At 33.9% G+C, this 21451-nt stretch overlaps 1 protein-coding gene across 1 annotated transcript in view; it reads left to right on the top strand.

Annotated features, from left to right (window-relative positions):
- The window catches only part of HFM1 (helicase for meiosis 1), a 91548-nt gene that overhangs the window by 56085 nt on the left and 14012 nt on the right, over nt 1-21451 (top strand). The window contains 8 exon segments of the mRNA XM_054592054.1: nt 239-324; nt 548-631; nt 759-916; nt 2344-2447; nt 2919-3065; nt 15488-15568; nt 15813-15925; nt 20469-20548. Of these exon segments, the coding sequence (XP_054448029.1) occupies nt 239-324; nt 548-631; nt 759-916; nt 2344-2447; nt 2919-3065; nt 15488-15568; nt 15813-15925; nt 20469-20548 (853 nt within the window).

The raw sequence follows: 21451 nt of genomic DNA, 5'->3' as shown, positions 1-21451 counted from the left end.
TTGAGTTGTGATGTGAACCAAAGAGTTCCTCTTTCTTTTGTAAAGCAAGCAAATACGAACAACTGAATAATGTCACAGCCCAACTAATCTAACTGAAAATATTTTTAAAAAAACTTCAAAAAATTAGTTATTAGTCTGGAAATGTAATACAATTTTTACTAATGCAGTTAAATACTTAAGTGTAGATGTAGTTTAAAATGAATTGTTTAAAAACTGCTATTTGATTAATTTTCCACAGGTATAACATTGTCAAATGCAATGGTTAATGCAGGTTTGACTTCCTTTAAAAAAATAGAAGAAACAGATGCAAGGGAACTTGAACTGGTATTTAATGTTCACTTACTCTTAATGTTACTTGCATTCTATGTGGATTCTAAAGCTTAACTTTTACAACTTTATTTCTGTGAAAAATGATTTTCCTTCTCATAATCATATTAACCTAAGGTTTTAAGTAATAAGCATTATTAAAAATATTGACTATAAAAAATATTTTACTAAAAGAATTTTTAGTGTTGCAGTAAGAATGTAATGATATAAATGTTTTTAGATTTTAAATAGACATCCCCCTTTCGGAACTCAGATAAAAGAAGTAGTGATGTATCTTCCAAAATATGAACTCAAAGTAGAACAGGTAAATATTTTGTTTTTTAGATACTTTGATTGTGTTATCAGAATTAATGCTTCTCATAGCTGACTTGGAGCTGAGTATGAGTAGTAAAGATATTTTTAACATTTTTTATGCCTATCCTTTTTTAAAGATTGCAAGATATAGTGATACCATGGCGGAAATACTAGTGACCATTATACTAAGAAACTTTGAACAGCTACAAACTAAAAGAACAGCGTCAGACTCTCACTATGTTACCTTAATCATAGGTGATACTGATAATCAACTGGTTTTTAAGCACAAAATTATGTAAGTGTAAACATTTCTATTTGATTTTATTTCTAAGCATATAGTATAAAAGAAAAATTCCGCTGAAGAAAAAAAATAACACCATCATTGTGGGATCAATTAAATTGCATTATCCTGACACTATAATGGGGTAGTTTCTCTATTTGTCTATTAAAGAAAATATTACCTCGGGTCTGGTTTTTTTTTTAGATTATTCTATTTAGTACTGTAATAAACAAAGTATAAAATCTATTAGCATGGTTTGAAACAAGTGAATAGATGACCTTTAGGAGTAGCTATATAGTCCACTGTTGCTGAACTTTATTAGTTGCTTTTCTCCAGTCATTCATGACCTTACCACTCACCACAAAATATATCTTCTATTTCCAAATTTAAATCTAACAAACTACTATACCTCCATTTTAGGAGCCAGCTAACAAGATCAAATATATAAAGAGATACTTCCTCTATACACAGTTCCCTAGTATACCATTCTATAATTTTGACTTGAGATTTTTTTTCTAATGCTATTATTTTCCCCAAGATGTCAGAAAACTCTAAGGATATCAGTTATAGCTATAGCTAATATTTTTGAACACTTAGTAGGTTCCAGGTATTTAATTGTTTAATCTTTGTAGAAGACAAGTGCTAATATTATTTACACTTTATAGAGGCAGACATTCAGACCAAGAGAGTTTAAACAGTTTGTACACGGTCAAATAGGTAGTTTACAGTCTAGATTTGATCCCAAGCATTCTAACTCCAGAACCTATGCTCCTCTAATTATTTTATTGTATATACTTGTAAATTCAGAAATGCCAGTGACTCTTCAATGGGAATCTCCTAACTGTTGCCAGTGTACTAGAGGATACTTCCTTAAAATGTCCCATGCAGGGTTCCTAAAGGGACTTCAGTGACTGATAGGATATTTCTTTCACTGGTATCTACTCTCCTGAAACTAGGCATGGCTTACTTACAGAGAATATGTCATTGCACAAATCTTTATTTTCTGTGACAACAAAATTTAATGACAGCCTCAATTGTATGAGACTAAAATAAGTTTAATCACAAATTGTTTTTTGTTTGTGATGTTATTAGATACAAACTATTTTATATGAATTTTAAAGATGCTATTGATGTTCTTGCAAAGTGATGTAACTTATATATAGATATTTTAGAGACAAGCTCATGGGTTATTGATAGCAACTGTATATTCAAGTGGGCCTGGTTCCAAATGCAACTTGGAATCATCTGTAGTTAAGAAAATTATGGTTGTGGTAGTTCTATGGACACTCCATTTCCTCTTCCAAGAATCTGGGCAAAGTAACTTTCAATAATGACTTTAGTTTACTACCAGACATGATGTATCTTAGGATCAGTCAGCTCTTGCAAATTAATATATTATTTCATTTAGTTTTTTGATCATTAATTAAATTACTCATTTTCAGGGATTCTGCTTTGCTAAGAGCTGGAAGTTGGGCTAAAAAGATTGAAGTTAAGAGAGCTTTTAAATCTGAAGAACTTAGCATAAATCTGATTAGTTCTGAATATGGTAAGTTCATGAAGTAACTTGAAGTAACAAAGACATGAATGTAAAGAATATGATATCATTTAAAAATTATTTACTTTATGCTGAAACAAAACAACAAAATATGCAAATGATATTGTACAAAAATAATTCATTTAAATAATATGTATCATTTTAAGGGAAATTTCATGTAAATTTATATATGTAAAAGATAACATGGACTAGGATAACAAAATTAAAATTTTATCTGTTTATACATATTTTATTTTCCAAGATAAATAACAATTATTGTAGGAACACTGATTTTTATTTTTATGCTGATGCATAAATTTTATTTTTAAACTTTTTTTCTTTGCATTTTTATTTCCTGGATTTATTAGCCCTTTTAGTTTAAAAGATATAAAAATATAAGAGATATAAAAACAAATAAACAATCTCATGTGTGGATTTCTATGATTTAAATAAGTACCTATATGCTTTTTATCCTTTTTCCAGTTGGGCTTGATATTCAGAAGAAATTTACAGTCTTTTACTTAGGACCCAAGATGTTCGGAAATGAAATAATTATGCGAAAAAAATCAGAAACAGAGATTTCCCATTCTAAACGTTCAGATAGATCTACTATCACAGAACCCAATAAAGGTAAATAGCATTATATTCCTATTTTGCATTGAAACAAGATATGGCTACAGAAGACTGCGTGTGTAGATTAGTGATTTCCAGGGACAAGGGATAGGAAAAAATAAGGAGCCACTACTAATAGGTATGTGATTTCTATTTGTGGTGATGACAGTGTTCTGGAATTAAAGTGTGGTGATAGTTGTACAGCCTTGGGAATTCTATACTTTAAAAGGATGGATTTTATGGTATAAATTGTATTTCAATTTAGAAATCAATTATATTATTACGTACCTGCCAAAAGTAAAGATAGAAATAATAATTTTAAAACTACCATTTAAAATTGCATCAGAAATTTCAAATACCTAGTAATATAGTAGCAAAAGATATTCAAAACCACTACATGAAAATTAAAAATCATCGGAGCAAGGAAACTAGGAAAATATAGTAAATTGAGTGATATACCATTGTGTCTTCTTTAAGATGAGGAAGATAAAAAATATGAAAAATAAAATGGCAATAAATACATATCTATCAACTATTGATTCTAAAAAACAAAATAAACAAGCAGAACAGAAACAGAATCATAGATACAGAGAATGTTTTGATGGCTGCTAATGAGAGGGGTGTCAGAGGGATGGGTGAAAAAGGTGAAGGGGTTAAGAAGTACAAATTGGTAGTTAGAGAATAGTCATGGAGATGTAAAGTACTGCATAGGGAATAGAGTGAACAAAGAATATTATATGCATGACCCACGGACATGAACAATAGTGTGGGGATTGCCTGAGGGAGTGGTTGAAGCTGGGTAGAGCGGGGCAAAGGGGAAAAAACTGGGACAAATGTAATAGCATAAACTACAAAATATAATATAAAAAGTAAAAACTTTATGATGTTCAGTAAAAAGATTCACTGTTATAAAGATGTCAGTTCTCCCCAGTTAATCTTTAGATTTAACCCAATACCAGCAGGGTTTTTTTTTTTTTGTTTGATTCCTGAAACAACACACTGATTATAAAATTCATGCAAAAATTCAAAAGAACAAGAATAGTCAAGATAAATTTGAAGTAGAAAATATAAGTAGACACATTACTTAACTGGATAGCAGGAGTTGTTATTAAACAATAAACATTGAGAGAGTGTGATATAGCATAGGATAGATGCATTAACCAGTGGAACAGACTAGAGTCCAGAAATAGAGTACAGGCATACAGTTACTGATTTATGACAAATCAGTGGCATGACAAAAGTCACAGTACCATGCAGTGAAGAAAGGAGGGTCTTTTTAAAAAAAATGGTGCTAAATCAATTGGATGTCCATAGTGAAAACTGTCTTGACCCTGACCTCAGACACTACACAAAAGTTATTTACAAATACATGGCTGATTCAAATGTGAAAAGAAAACAGTAAAACCTTTAGAAATAAAAATAGATCTTCAAGACCTTGGAATAGGTTGATTTCTTAAACAGAATACAAAAAGTGCTGCCTACAAAACCATTTGATGAATTTGACCATGTTAAAAGTAACAACTTCTGTTCATTAAAAGACGCCATTAAGAGAGGGAAAGGCAACCACAGAGTGTGAGAAAAAAAACTATACTACATATACCTGCTTGTTCGGGCCGAATTGTGTCCTCCCAAAATTTGTATGGTGAAGTCCTAACCTCCAGAACCTCAGAATTTGACCTTATTTGAATTTTGAGTCTGTAAAGAGATAATTAAGTTAAAATGAGGTAATTAGAGGGGGCCTTAATCTAGTATGACTGGCACCCTTTTAAGAAGAGGAAATTAGGATACAAAAACAGGGGAAGACCATGTGAAGACACGGGGGAAGACAACTATTTGTAAGCTAAGGAAAGAGGCCTCAGAAGAAACCAACCCTGTTGACATGTGGATCTTGGAATTGTAGCCTTCAGAACTGAGAGAAACTTCTGTTGTTTAAGCCACTTTATCTGTGGTACTTTGTAATGGCAGCCATAGCAAACTAATACACTGACAAAGAGATGTTATACATAACACATAAAGAACTCATATATATGTTTGAAAAAGAGGCGTTATTAGGAAAATGGGCACAAGATTAAATAGACAATTCAAAATGGAGGCTATCCAAGCAGCCAAGATATATGAATGGGTATTTAATAAAAACTAATATGTAGGAAGGAGATTTGATTTTGGGTATGGACACACAATGTAATATACAGATGATGTATCCTAGAATTGTACACTTGAAACCTATAGAATTTTATTAACCAATATCATCCCATAAGTTTAATTAAAAAGAAAAAATTTAATGAGATATCATTTTACAACCACTAAAAGAACTTAAACGGAAAGAAAATACCAGACCTGACTGGTGTGGTTCAGTGGGTTGATCATTGTCCTGCAAACAGAAAGGTCTCCAATTCTATTCCCAGTCAGGGCACATGCCTAGTTTGCGGGCCAAGTCTCTGGTTGGGGGCATGTGAGAGGCAACCAATCAATGTTTTTCTTGCACAGTGATGTTTTTCTCTCTCTCTTTCTCCCTCCCTTCCTCCCTGTCTAAAAAAACAAATGAATAAAATAAAGAACAAAAGAAAACACCAAATATTGATGAGGCTGTGTTACAGCCATTACTCTCAATGACTAATGTGAGTGGAAATTGTTGCAACTACTTTTCCAACAATATTCACTGAAGCTTAACATACACATATTCTATAAGCCACAAATTCTCCTTCTAGGTATAACCCAACAGAAGAGTGCATGTGTGTTCACCAAAATACATATATTGGAATATTCATAGTCCTGCTATCATATTAGCCCTAAACTAGAAACCAGCCAAATGCTCATCAGCAGTTCAGTGGACAAATAAATTGTGTTATACTGACCTGACACAATTCTACAGGGTTGGTAAACTTTTTCTTAAAGGCCAAATAGTAAATATTTCAGGCTTGCAGGCCATATGGTCTCCTTTGCAACTATGCAATTCTGTCTCTGTAATTTGAATGCAACCACAGACAATATATACATAACTATATTTAACTATATATAGCTATGTTCCAATAAAACTTTATTTACAAAAAAGAGGTGGCTGGCCTATGCACCATACTTTGCCAACTCCTGCTATAGAGCAATGAGAATAAATGACCTACAACTACACACAATGATATGAATGTATTTCTCTAACATAATGCTCAGCAAAAGAAGCCAGACATAAAAAGGAAAATATTGTGTTATTCCATGTATATGTTATAAATATAGCTAATAATCATTAATGGATTGAATTGTGTCCCCCCCCCCCAAAAAAAAACATATATTGACCTTTTAATTCCTGATTCCTGTGAATGTGAACTGTGAAATAGGGTCTTTGCAGGTATAATCAAGTTAAAATGCAGATCTACTTTAATCCCATAGGACTGGTGGGATGAGGAGAAGAGAAAAGATAAATAGTAACAGAGAGGAAAACTCCATATGGGATTAAGACACAAACCCATAGAGAAGTAGCATGCAAAGAGAGAGGCAGAGTTTGTAGTTTCCATAAACTGAGGAACTCCTGGAGCTATCAGAAGCTGGAAGAGGCAAGGCAGGATCCTCTTTGAGAGGGTAGGAAGTGAGTGTGTTGTGCCAAGAGCTTAATTTCAGGCTTCTAGCCTCCAGAGCCATAGAAGAATAAATTTCTAATTTTTAAATCACCCAGTTTGTGGTACTTTGTTATGACAGTCCTGGAAAAACAATATACTAATCTATGCTATTAAAAGCCAGGATAGGGGACATTCTTGGCAGAGGTGACAGAAAGGGGGCATAAGATTGGCTTTTAGGGGTGCTGATAATTCTCCATTGCACAATCTAGGTGTTGGTTACATGGATGGGTTCAGTATATGAGAAGTCATTGTTCTGTACATTTACTACACATGTACTTTTTTATATTTATGTGTACTTTAAAAAAGTTAAAAAGGAGAAATTTTTTATATATAGTTAAATAGAAAGTTAGACAAAGAGAATTTGAGTTAGAAATGTGTGTTCTGATCTTGGCTCTGATACATACTGCCTGCTGTGATCTGTGCAAATTACAATTTCTCTGATCTTTAGTTCCCAAATTTGTAAAAGGAGGATAACAGTATCTCTTAGTAGCATTCAACAACATTGATCACTTTTTTAAAAAAGTCCTTAAAAATATCTGCTTAAATGGTTGTATTTAATAAGCAAATGAAATGTTTCCATGGCACTATTCTTCCCTGACTTGCCTTCTTTCTCAAAGGCTACTTTTTTTCATATTTTTCTTACTCTTCTTTCTCTCTGACTTCTAAATGTTGGAGTTACCTAAGACTCAGCCGTAGGCCTCCCTTTCTTCTGTTTACATTATTTTCCGAGGTGATCTTACCTATCTTTAGGACTTTAAATGCCACTGATATATAAAGAGGTCAACTGAACATCTCCATTTGGGTATTTCTTAGGCCAGTAAAATTTAACAGATCTGAACTTGTGATCTCCTCTCCCTTTCTCCATCCTGCATCTTCTTTACCTATTTCTCTCCCATTCTTTATTTCATTTAGTGGTCCTGTCACCTGTCCATCCACCAAGTTGCCCAAGACTAACCTAGGAATCATTCTTGATTATTTCCTTTCTCTTACCTGATTTCCAATATGTTGTCATGTCTACCATTGTCTCCAGATGTCCTGAAAGTGGTACATTGAAGGATATCAGTACGTATTTTTTGAATTAAATTGGAGGAATATCTACTTAAATGGTATTAAAAAGCAAATGAAAAAGGTGTATGTGAAAATGTTTTGTAAACTAATGAAGTGTTTTTTAAATGTTACCATTGTTGATATTGTATCATCTTTTAGAAGGAAGTACTTTTTTCCTGGAGGAAAAAAGCTTATGGTGTATATGTTTGGAAATAAAAAAGGAAGAAGTGTTTCTTTCTAGCTTTCAATGACCCTCTTTTTCTTAGAACTGACCACAACATCACAGAAGTAACTTGTGTTTGCCTTATACTACATTTTCCTCAGATCTCCATTCTGGCCACTACTTTCCAGACAGCAAAAATATCAAACCAAAATGACCTTCTTTTAATCTGTACCAAGTTCAAATTCCCAGAAGGATGGACATACCTCAGTTTAAGAAGACAATTTAGAATTAGGACTGCACTAAGATAATACATACTCAGCTATAAGAGCCATCCTTTACCAGGTGTGGGAAGGATCCTAGATAGATGAACTGTTGTTGAGAAGAGTAAAAGCAGACATACAGAGGGAAGCAAAGGGGAGAATGCCACAGCCAGAGCTCTGATGACTTTCCACTTCTTGATTTCAGTCCCTCCTGATGCTTAGCTGCATTACTGCTTTTGGATTCTGTGAGATATCTCTGTTCATGGAATACCTTTCAAAGCCCTTCCTACCACTTGTTCTTAAACATAGCTTGAATAGTTTCTGTTACTTGCAACTGTAGTAAAGAGTAGGGACATTTATTATACTTCCTACTTGCATGAACCTTCCATAAAGGCAAAAGTTCCCCACATACTCAGCACAACCCTGTGGAAAACAGATAAAAGATATTTCCTGTCAGACAACTGTTTTATTACGCGTGCACGTGCGCGCATGCGCACACACACTCAACATACACACCCAAATCTTATGAACATTCTGACTGTATAATTTAGTTCTTATGTGCAAATTAATATATCCCCAAATAAAGATACACAGTTATAACTTTGAGCATAACATGCATATACAATCTGCATTGTCCTCAGTAAATGACACAATGAAAGGGCTAGATTTACCCTACTAAGGCTGTGAAAACAAAATTTGGGCTTTCTCAAAACCAAATTTTAGATTTTCTAGCTTCTTGTCAGACCATCTATTAGGTGCTACAAACTGGTATTTAGTTCAGAGAATATAGTTTTTAAATAATTACTTCCAAATGTGCTTGCAAGTTCAACAAATTTTAATATTACATATTGTCAAATGATAGGACCATATATAAAAACAAAAGTATGTACCTAAGTGTACATAATATAATTGTTATTTTTATGCTTTCTACAATTCATTGAAACATTCGTTCTGCAGTAGTTTCTCTCATACAGCGATAGTCCCAAGAGATAAATTATTTTTTGAATTTAGAAAAAATATCTTTACTCTTTTAAAGATATGGCAGTGTGAAAATACTCTTTTGTTGTAAAAATTTTTAATATTTTTTCAGGCCAATTTTAATATATGATCTTTAGACATTTAACCTTATCCTTTAAGTGCATTTCTCAATAAGAAGTGTGGGCTTTGTTTAATTTGAAGAAAATTGATTTGACATTAATAAATTCATTTGCATTTTCTCTGCCATCCAGAGTATGAAAATTTAATGTACTTGAAGAATGCAAGGATAAAACCAGTGCTCAAGCACTTTGGAAATGTGCACATTCATATGCTAGTCAAAAGGAAGTCTGCTTTTTTTTATACTCTTTAGTGTATATGTGCATTAAATTGAAAAATCAAGAACTCCAGTTCATCACTGTGATCTTTGTTTTTGATAAATAAAAACCAAAATTATAATATGATATTTGACAAAAATTAAAAGATGCTGCATTTAAAAAGTAAAATCATGACGCGCGTAAATCTATGATTAACATAAGTTAGGAACTGCAAAAGTCTAAGTAAAACTCTTTTAGCAATATTAACTCCAGTAGCTTATGCACACAGAAAATCATCTGAATTTAAAATTAGGATGTGGTGCTAAGTCTGTCAGGGAAGCCTGCTATTTCCATTTTTTTTTCTGAATTTTTTTTTAAGCAACTGACCCTTGTTCCAGCAGCAATTAATTGACCCTGTTAAAGTAATTGTAAATACTTTCCTTAAATAAGTTTCTAGTTAACACTATAAATTTATTTTACTTTAAGTTCTTGCAACTGGGGGCTTTAAAAACATACGTTACATGTAAGTTAATATAATATGTGACAAAACCATGAAAATATATGAATTTCAGATTATGTTAGTGATGGAATATGGAATCTCTTTACAGTATACCTGAGAGTACAGCTTAGGTCAGGTCAGTTATCTCTGAGAACCTTATTGTTCAAATTGCCAACCTCTGTAACCTTATATTTGTTAACCAGACAAATTTAGACAATTTGTGGGATGTAGGGAGTAGTGGGGTCAAGGCAGGGAGCTCGTAATTTCTAAGTGCCATTTCCAACAGAATTATAGTAAAAAGTTTTTTCACTTAGGTAATACTCATATACTAGTATTATATTATGCTTGTATACAGTCTTAATTCCTGACAAGACTTGCTAACTCTTTCTTGAAATTTTGGGGAGTTCCCAGAATTTCTAAAATTAGACTCCCAAATCCTAGTTAGTTTTCACCCTTGGGAACCAATGTGTGTAGTCATTGTACACCATCTTGTGGTAATACTTAGAAATGCATGTATTAGAACTTCTTGAATTAAGGGACGAAGCAGTTCCTTTTCCCTTACTTCAAAACAACCTGCAAGGCATTTCCTCCTCGTCTTCCCACCCCCAAAACAGCAGATTCTTTTACTAAATAAACTAAATGCATTATCTATGGAGAACTAATGCAGCAGTATAACTAAGGAGGGAGGGTAGTTGAAAGACCAGGCTCTGGAATTTGACTACCCGAATTAGAATCTCAAATTTGCTATTTATTATCTGCGTAGTCTTGAATATGTTACTTAAACTCTGTATGAATTAATTTTCTCCTATGTGAGATGGGACTAGAATAGGACTGACTTAGACAACCATAGATGAAGAGACTTTTGAAGAATATCTGGAACACATGAAAGAAAGCCCAAAATAAGTAAACAGAAATTGGATGAAAGAGCAACAAGATATTTCAGGAGTGTAATAAAATGTAACATAAACTAATTAGTAACATCAGAGAAATTAAAAATTAAATTGCAACCATAAAACAGAATACGATGCCATGAAAACAAGCAATTAACAAGAGCAAGTACAAGGAAATAAGAATTATGATTGAAAAAGAAAATAGCTTAGCTGGAGGGCCAGAAGATAAAGTCATTACAATCTAAATGAAAGCAAAAAATAAAAAACAAAAGTGGGCAATCTAGAAATCCAATAGCTAACATAATAAGTTTTCCATAAAAGGAGAAAAAACAAACCAGAAGACATAATTTGAGAAAATTTTATAAACTTGAAATGAAATGCAAGTCTGCACATCAAAAAGACAGTGCTAGCGAGGATAAACAAAAGAAGATATACTAAAGAGGCATAATTAAAATATTTCAGAACATCTTGGAGAAAAAAATCATAAATGCTTCAAAGGAACAAAAACCAAAATTGTGTTAGTCTTTATCAGCAACACTGGATGCTAGAAGACAATGGACTTAAAAATCCAGGGAAAAATGATTTTGAATCCCATGTTCTATAACCAGTCAAACTATTAAGTAAAATAAAGATATCTTAATGCATTCAAGGATGGATTCAGAAAGTTTAACTGCCATTCATTCCTTCTCAGGCAGTTTGGGGATGAGCACAATAAAACCAAGCAGTTAACCAAGAAAGGAAAAAGTCAAAGAATCCAGGAATAGTGGATTTAACCCAAGAGTTTAATGAAAGGATGTTCCAGGATGACAACTATAGGACAGGCCTAGGTTGCATTAATAGGAGGAGAGAGGGCTCAAGAAAGGAGGTATCTATGAAGAGAGAATAAGTGGGTGAAGTGTTTCCATATATTTGTCTTTATCTTTGAAATATTGAATGAAATTAAGGTAGATTAATTTCAACAAGTTCTGATAGATAAAGAAGTGAACTAAGAGGAAGGCAATGCAACTTAAGGGAGAACAATATGCTGCTCAAGAAAGAGAAGCACTCCACTAGATTCTCCATAAAATATATTTTTATCTTCTGTATATCTCTCAAATCACTCCATTCTCTGTGACTCTACTTCTCCCGCCACCTAACTGAGCTACTTTCATTTTCTTGTGTAAACAACTGCGGTAGCTTCTTAACTAGTTTTATTTATTTATCTTTCAATTACAGTTTGCATTCAATATTATTCTGTATTAGTTTCAGATATGCAGTATAGTGGTTAAACAATTATGTACTTCACAGAGTGGTCTTTCCAATATTTCCACTACCCACCTGGCCCCACACATAGGTTTTACAATATTATTATTGACTAAATTCTCTTTGCTGTTATTTATATCTTTGTAACTATTATGTAACTATAAATTTGTACTTCTTAATTTCTTTGCCTTTTTCAACCAGCTCACCAACCTGCCAATCAACCATCAATCTGTTCTTTGTATCTATGAATCTGTTTCTATTTTGTTTGAATATTTTGTTCTTTAGATTCCACATATAAGTAAACTAGTTTTCTTGCATCCACTCTGACCTCTCTCAAATCCATTCTTCTTATTATATTCCATAGATGGATTTTTTTTAAAGCAAATATAGTTATGTCCCTTCTTTGGTTAAAACATTTCAATGGCTCCCCATAACTTTTAGAACAAAAGATCCAAACTATTAACTGGTTCCATTCAGTCATGTGGTCCATCAGTCCATAAGTAGCAGTGGGGTGCCTCACCTCCATAGGACTGGCTATTTAAGGACACAAAAGACCCAAATGGACTTAAGACAGTTTATTACTTACACAGACAGCAAAACAAGATGAGCATCGTATCCGCTGCTTACTGCAGGGGTCAGAGAATGGTGGGTTGCTTTGTTTTTGAGGAATCAATGCTAGGTTGCAGTTAAGCAGTTTTATAGTTGTACTGGAAAGGGGCACGGGGAAGAGTTCTATGCCTTACTGGAACCAGAAGGCAGATGAGAAACTGTGTCATGGCAGCCACATGCAAGATAGCCTCCTGCAAGCTAGAGGCAGATGATAAATGGCCTTTAACTTCTCACGAGACTGCCTATCTTGACATGTCCCAAGGAGAATCAGAGAGCATTCTGTAAGTAGTTGAACCTTCCTTACATGACGTATGTGGAGATATGCAATGGCCAGGGTGCCCTACAGACATAGGCCAACCTTTCTACCACTAGTCTCATCTTATACACTCTCTCAGTTTTTGAGCATCAGCCACACTGACCTTTCAGTTTCTTAGTGCTTTCTTTTGTCATAGAGCTATTGCATATGCTACTCCCTCCATATGAAATGCTCTTTCTTCTACCTCTTTTCATTGTTAACTCCCACTCTTACTCCTCAGCCCAATTGTCCCTTCCCAGGGAACTGACCAGGACAGTTCTCCAACGTTATCAAATAGCATTGTACCTTTCTCCTTTATAGCATTCAGAACAAGTTTAATTTTATAATTACTGTTTAATCTTTAATTCATATAATAGGAGAGATTAATTTATCACTTAATTTTAAAGTGCTTTCACATGCTTAATTTTATCTTTTCATCTCTGTGAGGTAAGCAAAACAGGTATTATTTTTAATCTGTTTTTTACAGATAAGAGCCCATGTTAGAACTCATGTTTTCTTATTCTAGTTTAGGGTGTCCTATACTTTTCCACTGAGTTTTTCATGTAAATACATTAAATATTAGACAGCATACAGGAAGTAGAGAGGGACAAGAAAATGCCATGGGAGTTCAAAGGATAGAGAAATCACTTCCAGATGGGGGTGATGAGAATAGATCTCTACAAGTTCTGATAGATAAAGAAGTTAAAGTCTTTGAAGACAAGAGGTAATATTAAAAGTACAATCATAGAAAGGCTTCAGAGTATTAGAATAATGGCAAGTCAGTGTGCTTTGGTGGATGTATTTTAGTATGGGTGCTGGAAATGAAGGCTAGAATTATATTGTGGAGGACCTTCAAAAAGGAATTAATTTTCTTGGCAGCATTCTAAGTGGGCAGATGATCTGATCATAGTTGAACTTCAGGTAGATTAATTAAACAACAGAATATAGAATAAATTGTAGCATTGTGGGACTAGATTCAAGGAAATCAGGTAACTGAGAGATGAGATCATGATCTGGGGCAAAACTCTGCAAGCCATGGCCCTCCTTGTAAAGCATTACTGTCAAAATTTTAGCCAAGGATGCTGGGAGCACACCTGGATTCAGGGAAAGTTAGGTATTGGAGAGCACAGCGCTGGCAGAACTGTGAGTCATCTCAGGGAGTTGAGAAGAGCTTACTTGAGGATTTCAGCTTGTGCTAGGTAATTCTTAGGAGCGTTTAGAGAAAGCAGTTTGAATTCTGGATTGAATGCTCTTAGAAAGTGGAGTATTGGATAGTTTGGTATGTTTTATCTTGGAGATGGGAGGATTAAAAAAATAGTCATTTGCGTTAGCCAGAAGAGGGAGATGTTTAGTTATTTTTCTGATTCTTGAGTGTCTTTATCTCTAGTTTCTGAAATAATTGTACTGTGGTCTTATCTCTGTCTTCTATAGTCACAGGGGCCTTATCTGGGTATTGTTTATATTATTCCAAATTTGTTTATGTTCAGTTGGGAACACTGTTGTTCAACTGTTAGCTTCCAATTGCCAGGGATGTTTTATTACTTAATCAGTACCCAATACATTGATCTGCTTAGCCCTCAAGGTGTCTAGCCAGTTGCCTCATGTGGTGAGCAGGTCATCCATTTACCAGAGGGTGCTATACATACACAGTATTATCGTTGTCTAGATGTGCTATGCCTTGAGAAAGGTTGATGAAGCAATGGCACTGAAAATGAAGAGTAAAAAACCAAGAAAGGTTAAAGCTTTTCATTGTATACAGTTCTAGTCACTTAAGATCTATGCTCCAGGAAAAATAAACTGATTTCCATTTCTACCATCTGTAGTGTGCTGCCTTTGGATATTATGTCCTTAGTCTGGAACATCTTCCCCGATCCCTTTCTCATGTACCGATCCTGTCTGTCCTTCAAGGACCAGTTTATATGTTTTCCCTTTCCTCCTTGGTACTAGTGAGAGCTAAGATCAAAGAGCCTATTTAAAATAAAATTAATGAATAAATTACATATTCAGATATTTTAATTCTAGCTTTGGGGATCAAGTTGGAAGCATTTTTCTTTCTGTGACTTTATATAGCAAATTTGTTATACCCCTAAGACACTTATTTCTAACATTTATTAAATATGTAGTATCCTGTCTCCTAGCAGCTGTCAATGATGACATCAAAATACCATGAAGTTTCCTTCCTTCCTGGTTCTTGAAGCTTAAGTATAAAGCAGCAAAAAAGTTTCAAACTCCACCCTTATTCTTACCTCATTCAGGAAAAGAAGTACTGAGTTGTTCTATTTGTATCAGGAAAGTTAACAAAAGCTTATAGGTGGCTCACTGTTCCTATAACTGAGTTGGGGCTAAGAATGGGGAAGGGACTAACTTAGAACTATTTTTTTTAATTACATAATAAATGGATTAATATTAGAGGAAATGTGAAAAATCATAATCTCTTTGTACTGTCTGAAGGAAAGAGATGACATAAATTAATTATATTAAATTTATAATAATAGATGTAGTAAAAATAGGTTTGTTTATCTTACATTAATTTAGGAATGACTGCCTGCAAAAAACCTGGGAACCGAGAATGTAATCATCACTGTAAAAATAAACAGACATGTGGACATGACTGCTGTGAGTTACATAAAACAAGTTTATTTCAGGTTTTAAGAATTGAAAGGTCTTTGATAAAAAACAATTATATTCTAATTATCTATGTGTGATATTTATATTATGCAGCTTGTAACACAAATAGTTTTCTTTCTCTTGTAGACAACATGAAAAAAGTAAATATTAGATAGGAAATTTTAAAGAAATTTGGCTTTATATGAATAATAGCTAAAGTATAACCTAAAGAATCTAGAATTTTTCTTTATAGGTAAAACTGGAGTTGCACAGAAGTCAGAAATGAAAGGGCCAACAATTTCTTCATATTTATCTGATTTAAGAAACAGAAATGCTTCATCCCTTCCTCCAGTTAAACGTCTCAAGGTTAGTTTTAATAACATTTATCCCTTGTTCTGTAATTAAATGTATATGAATATTCCTTCATTCTGTTTCTCAATTAGGTAGATATCAACAATGTACTTGAGGGCTTGACTAGGAATATGACCATTAGCCATAATCGTGTTTCTAAAGGAAAAGGTATTATAGTTCTTAGTAATCAATCTATAAATCCACTTTTGGGATGTTTTTGTAGCATCTTCCTTCATTTGCTTTTTCTTTTTTCCAGAAAAGAGGGAAATGAAGAGGGATATGTAGCTTGACTTGGTCTAACAAGTGAAACTAGACACATGTGCTCTTCTCTGGCTCCATCTGTGCTGGCCTGGGAAGTCTGAGGTTGATTTTGATCCATGTATCTACAGGAGTATTGAGCAAGAGCTTCCCTTTCAAGTAATGAAGAAGTGGGAGTTCCGACTCTTTGATAAGCTAGTCATGGCAACTTATCCTAAGCCTAAGTCATCATATCCAGGGCAAAATAATGGATTAAGCCACAGAACAAAGTCAAGAAAATGACAGAATGGCTGTTTCTTTTCTAGGGCTTATATAAGAATGAAGATTCTAAGCCTTGAGGCTAAAACAAGGGGAATGTTGGGAAACAGGGAGAGACATGCAGTTTGAAATGACTATCTGAGATATGCAGTTTGAAATGACATCTGAGATAATTTTTAGCCACTCAGATTTTTCCTTTCTTCCATATTTATTCCATATTAGCTTTTTTATTTTATTTTTTTAATATTATTTATTTATTTTTTAAAAAATTATAAATCATGTTTTTTCTATTACAGTTGTCTCGATTTTTACCCCTTTACCCCCTTTCACCCATTCTGCCCCCACTCCCCACTCCCACAGTCAGTTCCCACTCTGTTGTCCATGTCCTTGTGTCATTCATACATGTTCTTTGTCTAGTCCTTTCCCCTTCTTTCCACCATTGTGCTCTTTCCCCATCCTCTCTGGTCACTTCCAGTCTGCTCCATGTTTCCATGCTTGTGGTTTATTTTGTTTGTTAGTTTATTTTATTGAATAGAGTCCACTTATAGGTGAGATCATACAGTATTTGTCTTTCATCAACTGGCTTATTTCACTTAGCTTAATATTCTCCAGTTCCATCCATGTTGTCACAAAAGGTAGGAGTTCCATCTCTCTTTTTCTTTCTTTCTTTTTTAAATGCCAATTGATTTTATTTATTTTTTTAGATGTCAAAGGTAATTATAAAATATTAAGAAAATTTAAAACCATTATAAAGTCTCAGGAATTAAACCAACATGACATCAGCACAGAAATAATCAAATAGATCAATTAAATATAATAAGCATTCTAAAGACAAACGTATATATCTAACAATGTAATATATGATTAAGTTGATATTTCAAATCAGTGTGTAAAATAAGGCTTTTCAACAAACAAGGTACATGGACCACTATTACTTGAAATAAAACAAATATAGAGCCCTATTTCACACATTATACAAGAAATATTCAGGTGAGTTAAAAATCGATATGTAGAATCTAAGGAATTTTAAAATAAAATAGAACTAGTATTTTTCATGACCTCAAGTAAAATATTCAAACCCAGAAGCTATAGAGTAAATATTGACAATACGACTATATTAACATTTAACTATATAGTAATATACATATAAAAAGTTAAAGGACAAGGAATAGAATAGAAAAGTATTTGTAACACATCTAAAACATGGTTAAAAGGGGTTTTTTTTTTGAAAAAAGTTCTACAGACCTTTAATCAATAAATGGATAAAGAATACCAAAAAGTCATTTAAAGCTTTTAAAAAAAACAATAGATATAGGCAAGAAATATACAAAAACAGGTTTAGTTTCAACAAAAGTAAAGGAACAATTAACATCATCACAATCAGATTAATGAGTATTAAAAATATTGGTAATATCAAGAATTGGCAACTCCGAAAGGAACTGGATATTCATAGAAACTCTTTCTTCATCTTAAAGCAGTCCGTTTAGCATATCTTGCAATGCTGCTTTGCTGGAGGTGTATTCTTTTAGCCGTCTTTTGTCAGGGAAACTCCTTATTTCGCCTTCCATTTTAATTGAGAGCCTTGCTGGGTAGAGCAGTCTTGGTTGCAGACCTTTGCTTTTCATGACTTGGAATATTTCTTACCATTCCCTTCTGGCTTGCAGTGTTTCTGTTGAGAAGTCAGCTGCTAGCCGTATTGGGGCTCCCTTATATGTTACTACCTCTTTCTCCCTTGCTTGCTTTAGGATTCTCTGTTTGTCTTTGATATTCGCCATTTTAATGATGATGTGTCTTGGAGTGGGCCGCATTGGGTTCCTCTTGAATGGGGCCCTCTGTGCTTCCTGGACTTGTGTGACTTTTTCTCTCCTCCTATTAGGGAAGTTTTCCATCATTACTTTTTCAGACAGGTTCTCTATCCCTTCCTTCTCCTCTTCTCCCTGGTATCCCTATTATACAGATATTGTTACGTTTCAGGTTGTCCTGGATTTCTCTAAATGCCTCTTCATTCTTTTTGAGTCTTTTTTCATTTTCTTGCTCTTTGTGGAAGCTTTTTTCTACCTTGTCCTCCAGCTTGCTGATTTGGTCCTCTGCTTCATCTAGCCTGCTTTTGGTTCCTTCTGCTGTGTTCTTCAGTTCGGAAATGGTATTCTTCATTTCCTCTTGTCTCTTATTGATAGTTTCTATGTCCTTTTTCATGCTGATGTAGTTCACAGTAAGTTCCTTGTAGTTTCCCTGTAGGTTTTTGTAATTCTCTCTGTGCTCAATGAGCTCATTGAGCTTCCTTAGAACCATTGTTTTGAACTCAGTATCTTATAGTGTACTTGCCTGTGTTTCATTTAGTTATTTTCCTGGGGATTCTTCCTTTCCCTTTGAGAGGGGGGTATTTCTTTTTCTTCCCATTATTTGTGAGACTCTTCTCTTTTGCTTCTGCTTATTAAGTTGATTTGTCTTGATTTCTTGATTTCAAGAACTTCTATGGTTGGAGACCGCTGTTTTTACTTTCTGGATCTCAATATTAGTTTTTTTCCCTTTCCATACTCCTTGAGCTCCAAGAATGTGCCAAGCGCTATAATAGGTGCTAAGATGCAGCGATGAATAAGACAGTTTTAGTCCCAATCCTCATACATCTTATAATTGAGTGAAGGATACAAATAAATAAATAAGCTTTTTCAGTATAATATGATGAGTGATCCTGTGACAGAACTCTAAGATAACTTGAACTTAGATAGAAAGTATACGCACTCCGCATTGGATAGGCCAGGAAAAAACTCCTAATAACCATGATTGAGACCTAAATGACATAGAGGCATAAGCCAGGTACAAAGAGGTGGGCATCTGAGTGGTGGTAGAGAGGGATAGAAAAGTATTTAATAATAGAGAATATGCAGTATTCCAGAGTAGAGAAAGAGATAGAGATATTTTCCATTAAAAAACTGAAGTAATACAATGTGTCTGGACTTCAATGACAAGTAGGGGGTGCAGTAGTAGAGACAGATGAAGCTCGAAAAGTAAATAGAAGCTAGATCATGAATATCTGTGTGCTATTTTAAGGATTTGGACTTTATTCTGAATATATTGGAAAGTGACTGAAGGACTTTAATCAGTGACATAATCAGAATTGCATTGATAAAGTTGATTATGTATATAATATAGAGAGTGGATGCAGGGGTATCCAACCCGTGGCTGCAGGCCTCATGCAGCCCAGGATGGCTATGAATGAGGCCCAACACAAAATTGTAAATTTACTTAAAACCTTGTTTTTGCTCATCAGTTTTTGTTAGTGTTTATGTATTTAATGTGTGGCCCAGGACAACTCCTTCCAGTGTGGCCCAGAGACACCAAACGGTTGGACACCCCTGGTAGAGAATGTTACAAAAGGAATGCAAGAAATCATTAGATGGGTTTTGTGATAATGCAAGCAAGATGATGGCCTAGTCTAGTACAGCAATAGAGAAAAGTTTAAAATATTTTCCATAGATAGAATCAACTAGCTTGGTACTTAATTAGTTATGAGGGGTGATGTAGAAGGAGTAGTTAAAGATCATGCCCAGCTTTCTGGCTCAAGCAGCTGGGAAGAAAGTAGGACCTCACTAGGGTAAGAACTCTAAAGGAAAAGCAAGCTTGATGGTATAGAGATATGGTAAGTTCAATTTGGGAAACACTGAACTAGAAGCCTGCAAGGTGTCTAACAAAAGTTGTTTTACAGACAGCTATATATAACTTTGAAAATCAGGAGAGATAGCTATGCTAGAAATACAGATTTGAGAATCATTTCCACATAAATGATCATTGAAGCTATGAGAGGAGATGAAACCTTTGATTCAGAATGTGTAGAGTGAGACGACCTGGTAAAGAATCTCGAAGAATAGCTACATTTAAGAAGGGCCTAAGAAGGAAACTTGAGTTGAGTGCTAACCTGAATTTCTCATAATTCATTGATTTTTGGACTTTATATACCAGCAAGAATTTTCCTGTTTGGCTTATGTATTAAAAGGTATTGATGTGAACTTGGTAGCTGAATTTGTATTTTTTTCATTAATAGATGCAAATGAATAAATCTCAAAGTGTGGACCTTAAGAAGTTTTGTTTTACTGCAAAAGCTTCTCTTCCTAGTATATCAAGGTACAGATACAATGTTAATATCTGTGGTGAAATACTCATCATAAACTCTCTGTTCCTCCAAATGGTCATTTGTTCAGTAAAAGATGGTTACTAGCTACCTTCAAATCACAGTAATCATTTAGTTCCATAATGAGGTAATGACATCATAAGAGTGTCACTATCTTTTATAGCCTAAACTTACTTAGAACCCGACAGTTATAGAATACTTTGAATAATACTTCACTGAATAATCTCTTCATCAGTCTCTCTGCCTTCTAGCCTTAAGAGGTGACAAGAATATACTTCAAATGAGAATTCATATTGGTGTACAAAGTCTAGTCCTGTCCATTTAGGGGGCACTCTATTTTAATAATATCTTAGATTTATAAAATACTTCATAATTAAAAATTTTTACTCTCGTATATTGTATCTTTTGCCCTTAATAATGTGGCTCATAAAATGGGGTATTTTTTATCCCATTTTACAGATGAAATAACTGAAGCTCATATTCCATGTTAATAAGCAGAAGGTCCTAGATGATAAGTCAGTTCTTTACCTATATTATAATGGCAAGAAGACAATAGTATATGCCATTTCCCTTCCAGATAAGGGCATTTTATGTGCAGGGATGACATTTAAGATACTTATTCAGAATAGCCACTGATCAATCAGAATAGATGCCAACAGTACTTCAAGAGATCCTAGGTTTTGTTTATCTAATGGAAAGTAGCATTAGCAATAGATTTTTAACACTATACACAGATAGCAGATATCTACATATTGAGGATATGTAAAGATGACTAAGTATCTGTTGCTCTCATTAAGTACCTATTATTTACCCTTTACTATCCAGGCTGGTATACTTTCTCATAAAAGCGTTGAGTGAATGAACCATACTTTTTTTTCATTTATATGCCTATTCAT

Source organism: Pteronotus mesoamericanus, unplaced genomic scaffold, assembly GCF_021234165.1.
Source record: "Pteronotus mesoamericanus isolate MK-2021 breed Mesoamerican mustached bat unplaced genomic scaffold, CSHL_Meso_final scaffold_31, whole genome shotgun sequence".
Classification (NCBI taxonomy): Eukaryota; Metazoa; Chordata; class Mammalia; order Chiroptera; family Mormoopidae; genus Pteronotus; species Pteronotus mesoamericanus.
Note: the sequence above shows the minus strand (reverse complement) of the source record. Positions and strands in the feature narration are given on the sequence as shown.